Source organism: Solanum pennellii, chromosome 1, assembly GCF_001406875.1.
Source record: "Solanum pennellii chromosome 1, SPENNV200".
NCBI classification, from domain to species: Eukaryota; Viridiplantae; Streptophyta; class Magnoliopsida; order Solanales; family Solanaceae; genus Solanum; species Solanum pennellii.
In genome coordinates, this window is record NC_028637.1 from 104,772,678 (window position 1) to 104,786,232 (window position 13,555).

Consider the following 13,555-nt stretch of genomic DNA (forward strand, 5'->3'; position numbering starts at 1 on the left):
TTTTTTTTTTTTTAAAAAAAAAAAGCATCATTACTCTAATAAATAATTAAAATTTCTTACGTGATAATAATTTATTGTTCAAAAATATCGTAAAAGACAAATAATATAAACGATAGAAAGCGATGTTTGTTGGGACCAAATTGTAACAGTGGATTTTTGTCTTCTCTACTTTGATTTAATTTTTTTTTTCCTAAAAGAGAGATGGAAAAAGGTTAAAGAAGTTACAAATCAAGAAAAGATACTAAGTGGGGGTTGATTAGTCAATTTTAAAAAAAGATTTGGGTATCAATAAAGTTTGGACATACTACAACAAAGTAGTATTAAAAGGTACTTCTTTCATGTGTGCTCAGTAAATAATGATTTAATTATTATTTTATAAAGTTAAGATACAATTAATTATTACTAGTAGTTTTTTCCATTTCTCCATTTATTTAATAAAAATGGAGATAAATTAATATGGTAAAAAAAATGTATAAGGATAATTTCGAGTAATTAAAATCTTTTTAACTATTTATATAATATATTTTTTTTTAATTTTATATTTTTTTTTGTATTACGTATAAAAATAAATTTTTATAATTGCAAAAATCAAGATTACTCTGTAAATGACATATGAACTCAAAAAATTAAAATTGTAGTTGGCTAATAAGTCAAGTCTCCTTATATTGCCTCAGTTCCTTTTTAGTTTTTACTTATCAAATATTGATTGATATCGTATTTTATTATTTTTATTTCTATTAATTGATATGATCCTAAATATACTTATTTATTAGTATATTTTTAAAAGATATTAACTCAATATTAATAAATTAAAGATATTATATTTAAAAAAACAAATAAAAAATAAATTATTCTTTTTTAATTATCAAAAATGACAAGTAAAAAAATACATATATATTCGTTATCCTCTATTCCAAGTTACATGATTCATGTTCTTTTTCCGTCAATTTTTTTTTTTTTAAAAAAACATATTTTTATCCACGATTATTATGATTTATTTTAGACAATCTTTAATTAAAAAATGACGGAAAAATAAAATAAAGTCCCCCATAAAATTGGTGAAAAACCATTGACAGATCGAAACGTGTCAGTCAGCTATTTGTTGAACAACATTACAATTCTAAATTCATTTCAAACATTTTCTTCAATAAAAACCCGTTCTGAAAGTCCGAGGATATTCTCAAAACCCACTTTCTCAAATACGGAACTTACCATACTCGCCCTGCCGTCCTAACACCTGTCCCTTAATGGCAAATCCGTGAATACAGTGAATCATAAACCCGTACTATTAGTCCGTTAACGCAGTTATAATGATATTTCTAGACAGGTGTCGGAGAGTGAGGCTATTATGGTGTACTCGCGCGAGTAGGGGAAGTAAAATATCTGGTAAGTGGTTTAGTGAACAAAACAAGCTGCTGGTTTATCTCTAAATACCACTATTAAGCTTAAGCTTTCCATTTAAAGCTTTAATTAACAGATTATTTTTTCACTAAACCAATATTTCTCCTCTCTCTCTCTCTATCTGTAGAATCAGTCTACTATCAAAATCTCTCAAATTAGTAAGTTTTTCTTTTAATTTTTGTCTTTTTTCTCAAATTCATATGTATTTTTTCCATTTTTGTGGTTATTGATTGTTCATAAAACTTTCTAATTTTAATTAGCTAAAGTTAGTTATTGATGATTAATACTACACTAATTTGTTCATATTCAAGAATTACTTTCATGTTCTTGATTAATTTTAATTTTAGCTCTTAGTTATCCCTTTTGATTTGATCTAGAGAAGGAGAAAAGCAAAGTCAAAAACCCTAAACATAATTACCCAACCAAATAAAATAAAAAAAATGGAAACTCCAATTTTTATCTCCTCCATCTAATTTTGCTCAAAATTAATTAGCTATTCTTTGCTTTAATATATTCTCTTTTTCTTTTGTCCATTTTTTTGTTTTATCGGATTAGTAAAATCAATTATGAATATATTTGAATCTTGTATTTGGCTCGATATACTCCTATTTCTTGCTATACATATAATCTTATAAATTTCACGATTTAGGTTAACATTCTGAAACTATATATTGGTGATTATTTTCATTAATGAGAATCATATTGGATTTGTTATCGTTGTTGTTGTAGTCTCGTTTAATTAAGGAGATGGGGAGAGGAAAAATAGTGATACAAAGGATTGATAATACAACAAGTAGACAAGTTACTTTCTCAAAGAGAAGAAATGGACTTCTCAAAAAGGCTAAAGAGCTTGCAATTCTTTGTGATGCTCAAGTTGGACTCATTATTTTCTCAAGCACTGGAAAACTCTATGAATTTGCCAATAACAGGTTATTTATTGATTTCTATTTTAATTATAATTAATTATAATCACTGCCTTTGCTTCCTCTTTTAATTATTTTATTTAGGTATTCCCTTCTCTCTTTTTTTGGGGTTAAATTATTGGCAACTTGGTACCTTTCCATTTAATTACTTCTAATATTTTTAAAAATTATACCAAAAGTAAGTTTGATTTGTACTTTGTATCGTGGTCCTGCGTCAAGGATTCCACGTGCATATTTAGAAGTGCATGTTACGATCATTCTCAGTATCCATCTAAAGCTATATTATTTCGTATAAGGAAAAATTAAATATATCGTCAAACTTTAGAAAAAGACTCATTTATATCGGTTTGAATTTATTGTTAGACTTCAGTGATTTGCTTGAAACTGGTACTGAAAATTTGACGGGAGGAACAACACATGCATGCATGTAGCATTAATCTAATTGATAGTACTGAAAATTCTACCTAGTATATCAGTATAAATATAACCATGATCATAATTATTAGCAAGGAGTTCAAAAATTGAAGAAATAGACACATAAAATAGTCGAAAGGGGTTCAACATTTATTATATATATCTAAAAAATAATTTTAACCGTGTAAAAGTTATATAATTTTCCGGCAAAAAGGATTGGAATGAACCCCCTAATGATAATGTGGCTCCGCCACTGGTTAAAGTGAGGCACGTGAATTTGCGGTCTCTTTAACATTAGTTACTTATGTATATATATTTTTAATTTGATCTAATATTATCAGCGGACACTCGTACTATAAAAAGACCAAGTAGTGTACATAGTTAGATGTTATGTAATTTATCTAGGACTAAGAATCAATTTCCACTTGATACATTTTCTCCCATTTTTCTAGTGGTGCATTTATGATCTAGAAATCCTATATTCACCTTTGTAAAGATACATGCGTCATTGAATATATACTACTAGAAATAAAGGGTTTTCTCCGCGCAAATCAATATGAAATTTGTATTATAAAACATTTTTCACTTATTTTCAACTGAACTAGCTCACCGTGAAAACACATTTGGGAGACAGATTCCTGTTGAGATACTGGAAACCTTCCTAATTTTTCTGTATGAAAACATTATTCTTTTTTCCTTTTATACTGATTCTATCAAAATATTTATGAGATAAACATTGTTGAATAGTGATTTTCTCGTAGTGATATACAAACATGTTACTCCTTTATACACAAACATAGCTTCTTTAATTAGATACATGCGTGATCAAATGTCTTAAATTACTGTGCATGACTTTGTTTATGTGTATATTTGCTTCAATTTATCCAAATAGAATTTTGTTTTAACATATGAAATATAACTGATTATATGCTAATTGCCTTTTAGCTAGTCAAACGCTCTTATTTTTTCAAATTAATTATATTATTGACAGGTATCGATGATTATCGTTTGAGTTATCGAGTAGTGTAACTTTTTAATTGACAATGTTAATGTATAGAAATTTATCTTTTGATATTTTTTCTATTGTTATCAGCATGAAGTCTACAATTGATAGATACAACAAGATAAAGGAGGAGAATAATAACATGAATCCCATGTCAGAGGTCAAGGTAACCTGATTTTTTGTTTCCACAAAATGTATGTTAATACCTTTTTGATGTCCTAGTATATATGGATAATATGATATTTTTATTTATGCTATTTTAAAACCCTTTTAATTAGATGAACTTGTATATCCAATGTGGGATGTAAATTTTCTAATAATCCATGATATCTGATCAGTTTATGTACATTTCAACTAATACAGTGTACCGAGTTATAATTCATTAATGTTTGAGTAGATATTTATCTCAAAGTAGGTGTTTGGATATGAATTAATTGATATTTGAATGAAACATAGTTTTGAAATTAAGCTTAAAAAAAGGTTATTTGAAAGTTGATGTTATATTTGAACATGAAAACATATTAGTAATTCTGTCAGGAGTGAAAACTTGAAAAACTCCTTACATCTGTTTTTCAAATTATATAATTAATTAATGGTGAAATATTGAGCTAATTTGATAAACAGATGCTCATTTGAAATAACTTCCAAAAAAAATATTGCAAAATTTTTAACTAAAACCTATGGCTAAAGTCGACTGATCATATTTTCATTTAATCTTGAAAATAATTGGGGACTGCATGCTCTCATGTAACTTAATAGTACTTTTACTTGATAAGTGTATTGATTATATAGTAGCTGATTGGCTCTAATATTCATGTCAAAAGACTTGAGGTTACTTGTTTTTATTAAGATTAAAATGTATGAATTGAAATGCATGTCTGAATAATTAAGAAGTCGGTAGAATAAAATCACAATTGTTTATTTTTCAACATTATGCATAAATCATTTATTGATAAGCATAATAAATGTGCAATTCAACAGAACAAGTAATCAACTATAATATGCTATAAATTTAATTTAAAAAAAAGTGTTACATATATGTTCCTAGTAATGATGTAGATGGCTTGTAGTGGTTGTAGATATTAGTGACTAGTAATGATGACGATGATTGATATTACAGTTCTCATTATGATCTTTATATCATCATAATTTTTTCTGTCAATTTTTTTTATTCTATTTAGGTCAATAAATTACTCTTATCAATTTCTTACCTAAAAGTTTCCAACATTTATCCTTGATTAACTTAGGAGTTGTTCTCGAACTGTTGACATGATAATGACAGTTCGTGGTGATATTGTAATTGTTAGTAGTTGGTAGTGTTAATAGTGATTGCAAAAGAATGGGCAATGGTTGACAATATATTGGTGGTTAGCTAACAACGGTGTAGCTGGTACAAGTTATGATAGTGGAGGTTGTTGGTAATAAAAATTGGTCGCAATGATAGCACTAGTGGTGGCAACAATTATAACGGTGACAAGACCGTGGATATAATTATAATGACGCGGGTGGTAAGTGTGGTTGCAACAGTACTTGGCAGAAATGGTTAGTGATTGACAACGACATTGATAGTTGACAACGATAACGATGATAATGAGAAAGGTAATTACTAGTGTTTGGCTAGTGACTGAGGATAGAGCAATGGTGCAAATTATCCTTACAAAAATGTCTCATAGTGATATTTATACTTTATTAAACATCTTAATGATTAAAACGAAGTGTTAAAATTTTAATATAAACAAGCACACTTGACGACCTAAGCTCTGAAGGCTTCAAATTGAGACGAAGTGAAAAGAATGAGAGGTTACTCACACGGCGCGCATATTTTTCATTATATATTGACTTCCAAGAGCAAGTTATCTTTTCCTCAAAGGCAGCCATTATATTGCTTCTAAGAATATAAAGGACTTTCGAATCAAATGTGTTCTGCCAGTGAGAAAGATCCTGACATTGCCAACCAAGTATCAAAAAGAAAGGAGAAGAGAGCTTCGTGGTAACTCTCTAGTCATCTTTATTTGACAGGGACGACAACTAACACTATGTCAATAAGTAGCAATTATGTTTCAAACGGTTTGAGCTCGTAAGCAACCTGCTATCTATTTGACTGCTTCACCTAGCAATTCTATTATGGGCCAGAGTAAGACCACTATCTCTATCCGGGTACAATCTCATTGTAGGTTCCTTTCAAGGTATAACTTGAAAAAAAGGTTATACAAACACAAAAATCTAAATACAAATGGAAAATAATTTATCCCACAAATTGATTGCTTAGACTAAGGAAGAAGAGAAGTGAATAATCTCTCTTGGTCTTCACACATGTCCATATAACTTAAGGTTTTTTAAGCAGGTTTTCCCAGCAAAGCCCCGGTAGAAGGCTTTCGTTGAGATTTACGGATGGTCAGTAAAGTTCTCTTGATCATCAAGGTTATTCTTGGCCCAAACTACTCATGTATTATGCTATCAGCTTCTTTTCATCCCTTTGATATCGAGTTCACCTATCTTTATCATGGCTCAAGCGAACAGGATACACGTATGTCAATTTCATGCATGCAAATAAATAGTGCAACCACAGTAGCGTTCATCTAAAGTAGCTGCTCTTTTTGGAACCATCCTTAGCCCCATCAAATCCTTTAGCTGACCTTACCCTACTTCATTCTGTTCTTTCTTTGGTCGCAAGAGTGGACAGGGAATATCAAAGGAACACCTGACATTGGACAATGCCCTATACCGGGTTTTAGTTTGTATATGCCAAATTTGTCAATTCCTCGAAACTTCCAGTTGGTATATATCTCCTTGACATGGATATGAGAGCGATGAATTCCTAGAAGAAACAAACACCACATTAGAGTTGTTAGAAACATTAATAATATATAGCTTTTGAAAAGATACACTAAATGTAAAATAAGGAAGATAATTGAGAAAGGATAAAGAGAACATTGGCTTGTGTGCCTTTGTGATTTTCCTGACTTGGTGAGGAGGGGAAATTTCCAACACTTTGTTAACGTGACGGATGTTATTGCTGCCCTTTCTGCTGCATTTTTACTCTCTAATTGCTTGGGAATTTTAGTAAAAAGCTACCCTTCATAAGACTTTCATGCTAATGGTGGTGTGCAGTGCTACCCTGTAATGGGAGCTTCATGTGTTGGTTGACTCTTTTCTCTTCTACTTCCCTACTCTTGTTCTCATACTGGCTCTCACGTATCTCCTTCCTCCCATGGTTCTGCTATCTTCAGGTTATTTCCCTTTGCTGTTTTTATTCATGCTTATTTATTGTTAGTTGTTTCCTGGTGTCTCTATATCCCCAACTCACCGCCTATCTTGTTGTCCCATTTTTCCCTGTCCCCCTTACTACTCATTGTCAGGTTCTTAAACTTGGTCGAGGCGATAGCCTGATTCTTCCAAGTTGGTCGCTTAGAGCGGTCATCTATACTTATCATTGTCTGTTAACCTTCTCCGACTGAAACATATCTCACACAGTCATTACAAATTAGAGAACACATTTTATGAAGTTTTCCAATCCCTTATTGTCAATCAGTAGTACGGTGCTATACATGTGAACTCTTCTGCCTGATAGATTACTAATCCATCTGCTTAATGTATCACTTAACTTATCAGATATTTGATTCAGGTCATCATCTCCAGAGAAAATTACAGATGCTGGTTGATGGAACCTCTGTTGTTTCAACAAACTATACATAAGAAATACACCCCCCCCCCCAATCAAACAGATGCACACTGGAACTGATACTGGTTCTAAGAATCGCAAGGACAAGACCTGGTACGGGTACTCAATCTAGTTTTTTCCCCAGTTCATAGTACACTAGTTTTGAGAACAAAGTATCTGGCCATCATTCAATCATGATGGCTGAAAATGAGGGAAGCTAATTGAGAATAAGGTGGTGATGAAAACCAGTAATGCTCACCTTTACAGTTTAATTCTACAGCACCACATGAGAGAATATAACCTAATAGAATCTGCCTGCAAGGTGAGATAATTTGGTGGGCAAGCAGAAAAAGGAATACCATCATCTTGCCATGATAAGCCTGAGTTTAGAATCTGATTTTCTCAGCATAAGCTAAATCGTAATCTAGTTGATCAACAAAGCCTCAATTTCAAATCAGTTGACTTCTGCTATAAGAATCCTATATATCCATTGCGCTCTGAGGCCAGGATCTAATGTCGCTTTTAATTTGCATTTATAGAAAAATAAAATGACAATAGACATCTGCAATGCTGGGAGAAGGTGCGGATGAGAATATTTTAGAAAAAATCCATCAAAGGATAGTTTGTTAGTCTATCAAAGAATGCCTTTAAGTTGCAGATCCCTATATCACAGAGGGGATTGGAGGATGTCTTAACCCAACTAAATTGATATAGGATTTACTATCAGAGGTGTAGTAATACATACTATCACAGGGGTAAGATTAAAATCAAGGAGATCTGAAATGTCTAAAGTGCTGACGTACAACGATGCAGAGAAAGTTGCGGGATAAGAGATTATTTCTACAACCAGGCCAGCAATCGTACAACAAAGGCTTCTTTCTCCCTGAAGACTAGGGTCCACTTGGCACAAAGATGTGCAGATGATAGGGTCTGTATGCAAGTAATTATTCTAGACTAGATTAGATAACCCAATTCAGGGAGGAAAAGACTATTCATTAGGCCAGTAGTCACATAGGACAAATGGAAAGTACTCTAGTATGCAAATATATAAGGGAAAACCCCCTCTCGTTACATATGTTCCATTTCTCACTTTCCACGTTGTTATTCCAAGGGCGTCATTACTCCTAATTTCCAGTAATAGTCACAGATCCCAAAATAGGTGGTCTGTTGAAACTACAAAGATCCCAAATGTCTAAGGTGCAGAGAACAAGAATTCAAATGTAAATTTTGTAAGAAGCTAATTTTTAATCCATGTTAAGCAATTGTAAGTTGTAACAAAGGTTCCTTTCTTGATTCTTGAAGATTAGAAGCCATTTCTTACAGAGACTGTTCACCTTATAAGATTTATCTCCCCTGCAAGCCTCCAACTTCCAAGTCTCTTCGCTGTACACTTGTAACTATAGTTGATGTCTTCTAAAATTGGAGCGAGTTACTTGAAGACGTGCACCTGACTGCATTTCCAAATCACACTCTTATCTCATTCAACTTTAAAGTAGATACGTACATGAAACTCACCCCACACTTTTATTAGTTTCTTCACGATAGGACATCAAAATTTCGTTCATTTCAAATTGAGATTACTGATCAAGATCCAATTTTATTTAAATGTGTTTTGCTCATAAACATCCAAAGTTGTGTGATTCATAGGTGGGGGTATGAATAAATCAAAACACATATAATAAAGGATTTATATACTTACCTCAACTAGCTTGAAATTGAGGCATAGTTGGAAAAAAACAAAAACGTTGTACATAGTAAAGTGGTGTTCATCATTTTGAAGTACTTTTTATGATAAGCGTGATGTATGGATCAACTTGCACGCACCTCAACTAATTTCATGGGGTACCTGCTAGCACAAGTACAAATAACTCTATTCACTAAAACTTGACAAATGAAAAAAATCACCTCACCTAGTGTTTTTGCCTCCGCTACCCACTACAATGACCCGTAGGTTTCATCCTTTGGAGATTTTCTTGAATAGTTGAATTTTTCATGGGCTGTAACAATCACCAAGCACTATTCAAGGAAAATAGATGGGAAGTTTATATAATTTCATCTTGTCAATTAATAAGCACTCTATTTTATTTCATCCTGTCATCTTAATCTAGTACTCAGAAAGAAAGGAACAGAGGCATTGTGCTGGGAGATTTGGTGCACGTGAGTCGCAATTTGGGGTAGTGTAGATGCATAAACTTGGAGGAGATTAAGAGTATTATTTGTAGGATGCACAAGGGAAAGAGCAATCGGGCCAGATGAGATCTCTGTGGAACTTTGGAAGAGTTCGGGCAAGGCAAGTTTGGAGTGGCTAACTAAGTTAGTTTAATGTCATTCTTAACACAGCCAAAATGACCGAAGAATGGAGATGAAGTACAATGATTCGAGAGTGGTAGAGGTAGGTCGAAGAAGCATTGTGGAGATGTGATTAGACAAGACATGGCACAACTTCATTTACTAGAGGATATGACCTTAGATAAGAGGCTATGGAGGACATAGATTATGGTAGAAAGCGAGTAGGTAGTTGATCGTTATCTCAATTGTTCTTTATTTTTTAAAAAAAAACTGGTAAGGTTGAATTCCACAGCATTAAGAATATGCTGGCTACCTCCAAAAAAGAATAATTACAAATCTCCTATCAAATCTATAATCTGGTCTATATCATCTATAAAAAGTTGTTTACACCAAAAAAAAGTAGAGATACTATACAATTCCATTTAACTTTGTGGATGGAATTGGATCTATCTTCAAAACTCTCATTTCTTTCTTTCCAGATTGACCACCATACACATGATGGTATTAACTTCTACCATCTCTTTTGACTCTTATTGCCTCCCCTCCTAATCCAACAGCTCAACAAATCTAATGTATGTTCTGGCATTGTCCAGTTCATGCTTGTGATGTTGAGAAACAAGTTTCAAATTTGAGCAGTAAACTTACAATGCAGGAAGAGATGGTTATTTGTTTCCCATGTCTAGTTGCACAAAAAACACCTAGGAACCAGTTGTTTGCCTTTCTTTTGTAGTACTTCTTCTATTAAACATGCTCTCTTTATCACTAACCAGGTGAAACACTTTACTTTTGTAGGAATGTCACTCTTCCAAAAGTAGTTCCAATTATATTTTGGGGCACTTGTCATCCCCATTAGTCCTCTTTTCTAGGCATTGTTGACTGAGAAGACTCCATCCTTGCTATGTTTTCATAGGATCTCACTTATTCTTCCATACTACTAGTTATAGTATTACTCTTATACTTTTTGGTTCTTTGATTTCTGTTCCGATCTGTTTCTTGTACTTCAATTATATTATTATTATATTGTAGTTATTGTTCCTTTTTCCCGGAATGTTTTGCCATGCTATTTATAGTATTTTGTCGTGACTTCTTCACTTGTATTATTTCTTTTCCTGAACTGCTTGCTTATCCTTGAAATGAGGATCTATCAAAAACAACCTCCCTACCTCCAAAGGTAGGGAGTTAAGTTTTTGGTATATACTACATTCCCCAAACCCCACTTGTGGGATTACACTGGGTATTGTTGTTTTGGTTGTTGTATAATCCTAATCTAGCAATCGTCAATTTAAATTAGTATGACAAACTTTGTTCTACTTTTTATCTTGCTTTTTGTCTAGTTTTGGCAAAGGGAAGTAGCAAGTTTGAGGCAGCAGCTGCATTACTTGCAAGAAAGTCACAGGTAAGTTGATTTGAATGGTATATCTTCTACATGCCTGGATGCCATAGGATCTTTTGTTGTATAGCTATAGATTATGAAGTATGATGCCTTTACACACTACAGGTAGAGAATTTAATACCTTTTAATTTTTTGAATTATGTGAATCACCTTATCTGAAAGGGTAAAACTATTTTAATGGAGATATTTTTTAATTATATTTTAGCACAGCCTGCCCCACTGTCAAGAATGATCCTCCCTTACTTTGCTCCCCTTGATTCAAACCCTGAACTCAATTTTGGAGGTTGATCAGCTGTTGAACTTAGATCTCAAAGGATAACTTTGTGAATCATATTTTTGCAAAGACAACTTTAGCCACACTCATAATTGCGGAAGTAAGTACTGCCACACAAAAAGTATGTAAGTTGGAAATATTTTGTGATCTAGAAGGCATTCTACTGCAATTATGGAAATACACAATCTATTCTACTGCACAACTCTACTGGCGAATGTGGAAGAAACAGAAAAGAAAAACAAAAGATTTGAGTATGATAAAGGCCAAAATATATTTATTTATTTATTGAGAAAAGGTAACTGTGTATTCACAAAGTACTCATCATCAAAGATAACAAGGACAGTCACTTCCAAGTTACAACCCAGAGGGCACCATTCCAGCAAAAAACCAAAACTAGACTAGGTGGCTTTACAATTTTCCCTATGAAATCAACAAAAAGCTCTGTATCCCCCGCTCTATCCTGTTTACACCAAAAATAAAGAAAACTGAGACAATTCATCTTGATCTTCTGCATTGTTGATTCCATTTAACCTATTATCTATCCTTCGAAAATGCAAGACATCCCATTTAATCACCTCTTTCACTTTCACCCTTTTTCCTTGTCTTACCTCAAACAAATAAAAGCATCTTGAGGTACTAACAGTAATCCTAGGCACAGATATAAGAAGACAAAAGGCATTTATGGGGCTCTTCTTTAATGTTAAGACAGTCCTTGTGGTTTCTCAAAGTTCTCTATTTAGTTTTTATGTTTCAGGGAAACAGAACCCCAACAAAGATGCTGCAAATTCATGTTGTTATAAGGTTCAATCTTCTCGAGCATAATTGTAAATTCAGGATTTCTGGTAATAGATTTATGGTGCAAGGCAATAAAGGCTGTGAAAACAGAACAACATAAAGATGCCATGATTATTGATTTTGGAGGTCATAGGATGCACTCCTATATAGCAACTTGTGAACATACAAAATTTATAAGTGCACAACAGAATTCTGAACAGAAATATAATTTTTCTACTGCTTGGTTGCAAGAGATTAATTGCTAGTAATAAGAACCACTGCACCAATAAACTATAAATATCGATGCCAAAAGATTAACTAAAAAGACAAAGACTAGTCAAATTCAAATATCATATAAATTAATTCAATTCAGAAAGAACTTGGAAAAATTCTGAATACAAAAACTTACATATCCAAGAATTATTAAGGAAATGACACCCAAGATTTGAAATTGGCAAATTGCAATGTCTTCTTCCATGTGTTTCTGTGAATAAGCACCAAGGGAGAGAGGAGTAATTATTGAAAATATTAAGATGAACATCTCCTTTTACTTTGCTACAGGACATGAATCGAAGTTGTAAGCATGCTTAACATGCAATTATAAAGTCACTATAAAACGTGTAAATTTCATCATCTTAGATCAAGCTTAATAAACTGAAGGGCGAAATAATTTAACTTATACCTTTTTTATGAACCACAGGCAGCTTTTGGGTGAAGAACTTTCTGGACTCAGCACCAAAGATCTAACAAATCTGGAAAACCAAATTGAAATGAGTTTGAAAGGAGTACGAAAGCAAAAGGTAAAATCCTAAATTCTTCTGTGTTCATGAAACTTATGCTAAAATCAAGTCTACGATTTCTCCCAAACGTATTACTTCTTTTTTTATTATAAGGATCCTAAATGTGTTACTCTTTTCTTGCAGGAGCAGATTCTGACGGATGAAATCAGAGAACTAAATCAGAAGGTCTTACCAGAAAAACTATAACAACTTCCATATGTCTTTTATCTTTGCACCAAGATGATTAATATTGCTTCTACAGGGCAATCTTATTCATCAAGAAAATATAGAACTCTATAAAAAGGTAAACCTCATTCGACAAGAGTACACAGAATTGCAGAAGGTACTAATTTAGAGAGTATTCTCCAACTGTTGTTTGTGTATGCAGTATGCACCACAAAAATGTGATTTTTCATTAAACTTTTACCACACGCATAGATGTGCTTGACTTAATCTAAGGAGAAGTTATATATTCAGATTTCTGAGCAAGGATATGGAAGTGCACCAAATGGGGGTGTTCAGGCCACACATACAATCAGCAATGGATATGACCTACATGCACCGATCAATCTCCAGCTAAGCCAGCCACAAACACAGAAGAATGGGACATCAACAAGTGTCATGCAGCTTGGGTAAATTCCTAT

The 13,555-nt window shown here is 32.8% G+C and overlaps 1 protein-coding gene and 1 long non-coding RNA gene across 2 annotated transcripts; one reads left to right on the forward strand and one right to left on the reverse strand.

Moving 5' to 3' along the window:
- The first annotated feature begins 1,496 nt into the window (after positions 1 to 1,496).
- Positions 1,497 to 13,547, forward strand: LOC107004658 (MADS-box transcription factor 23). The gene is made up of 8 exons (XM_027913949.1): positions 1,497 to 1,559; positions 2,131 to 2,330; positions 3,832 to 3,907; positions 11,026 to 11,087; positions 12,833 to 12,932; positions 13,056 to 13,097; positions 13,174 to 13,254; positions 13,389 to 13,547. The coding sequence occupies exons 2-8, from the start codon at positions 2,149 to 2,151 to the stop codon at positions 13,545 to 13,547; spliced, it is 702 nt and encodes a 233-aa protein (XP_027769750.1). The 5' UTR covers positions 1,497 to 1,559; positions 2,131 to 2,148.
- On the reverse strand, positions 5,703 to 9,095 carry LOC107004668. The gene is made up of 3 exons (XR_003579505.1): positions 8,923 to 9,095; positions 8,737 to 8,878; positions 5,703 to 6,559 (listed from the first exon to the last, which is right to left on the reverse strand). It is a non-coding gene; the product is annotated as an uncharacterized LOC107004668 (long non-coding RNA).
- Positions 13,548 to 13,555: the final 8 nt, after the last annotated feature.

What these genes read in the sequence shown, in the direction of transcription:
- LOC107004658 (XM_027913949.1), top strand. Translation starts at nt 2,149, where the DNA reads ATGGGGAGAGGAAAAATAGTGATACAAAGGATTGATAATACAACAAGT. An exon ending in ATCCCATGTCAGAGGTCAAG is followed by an intron (nt 3,908 to 11,025) that starts GTAACCTGATTT and finishes CTTTTTGTCTAG; the next exon opens with TTTTGGCAAAGGGAAGTAGC. An exon ending in AGTACACAGAATTGCAGAAG is followed by an intron (nt 13,255 to 13,388) that starts GTACTAATTTAG and finishes TTATATATTCAG; the next exon opens with ATTTCTGAGCAAGGATATGG.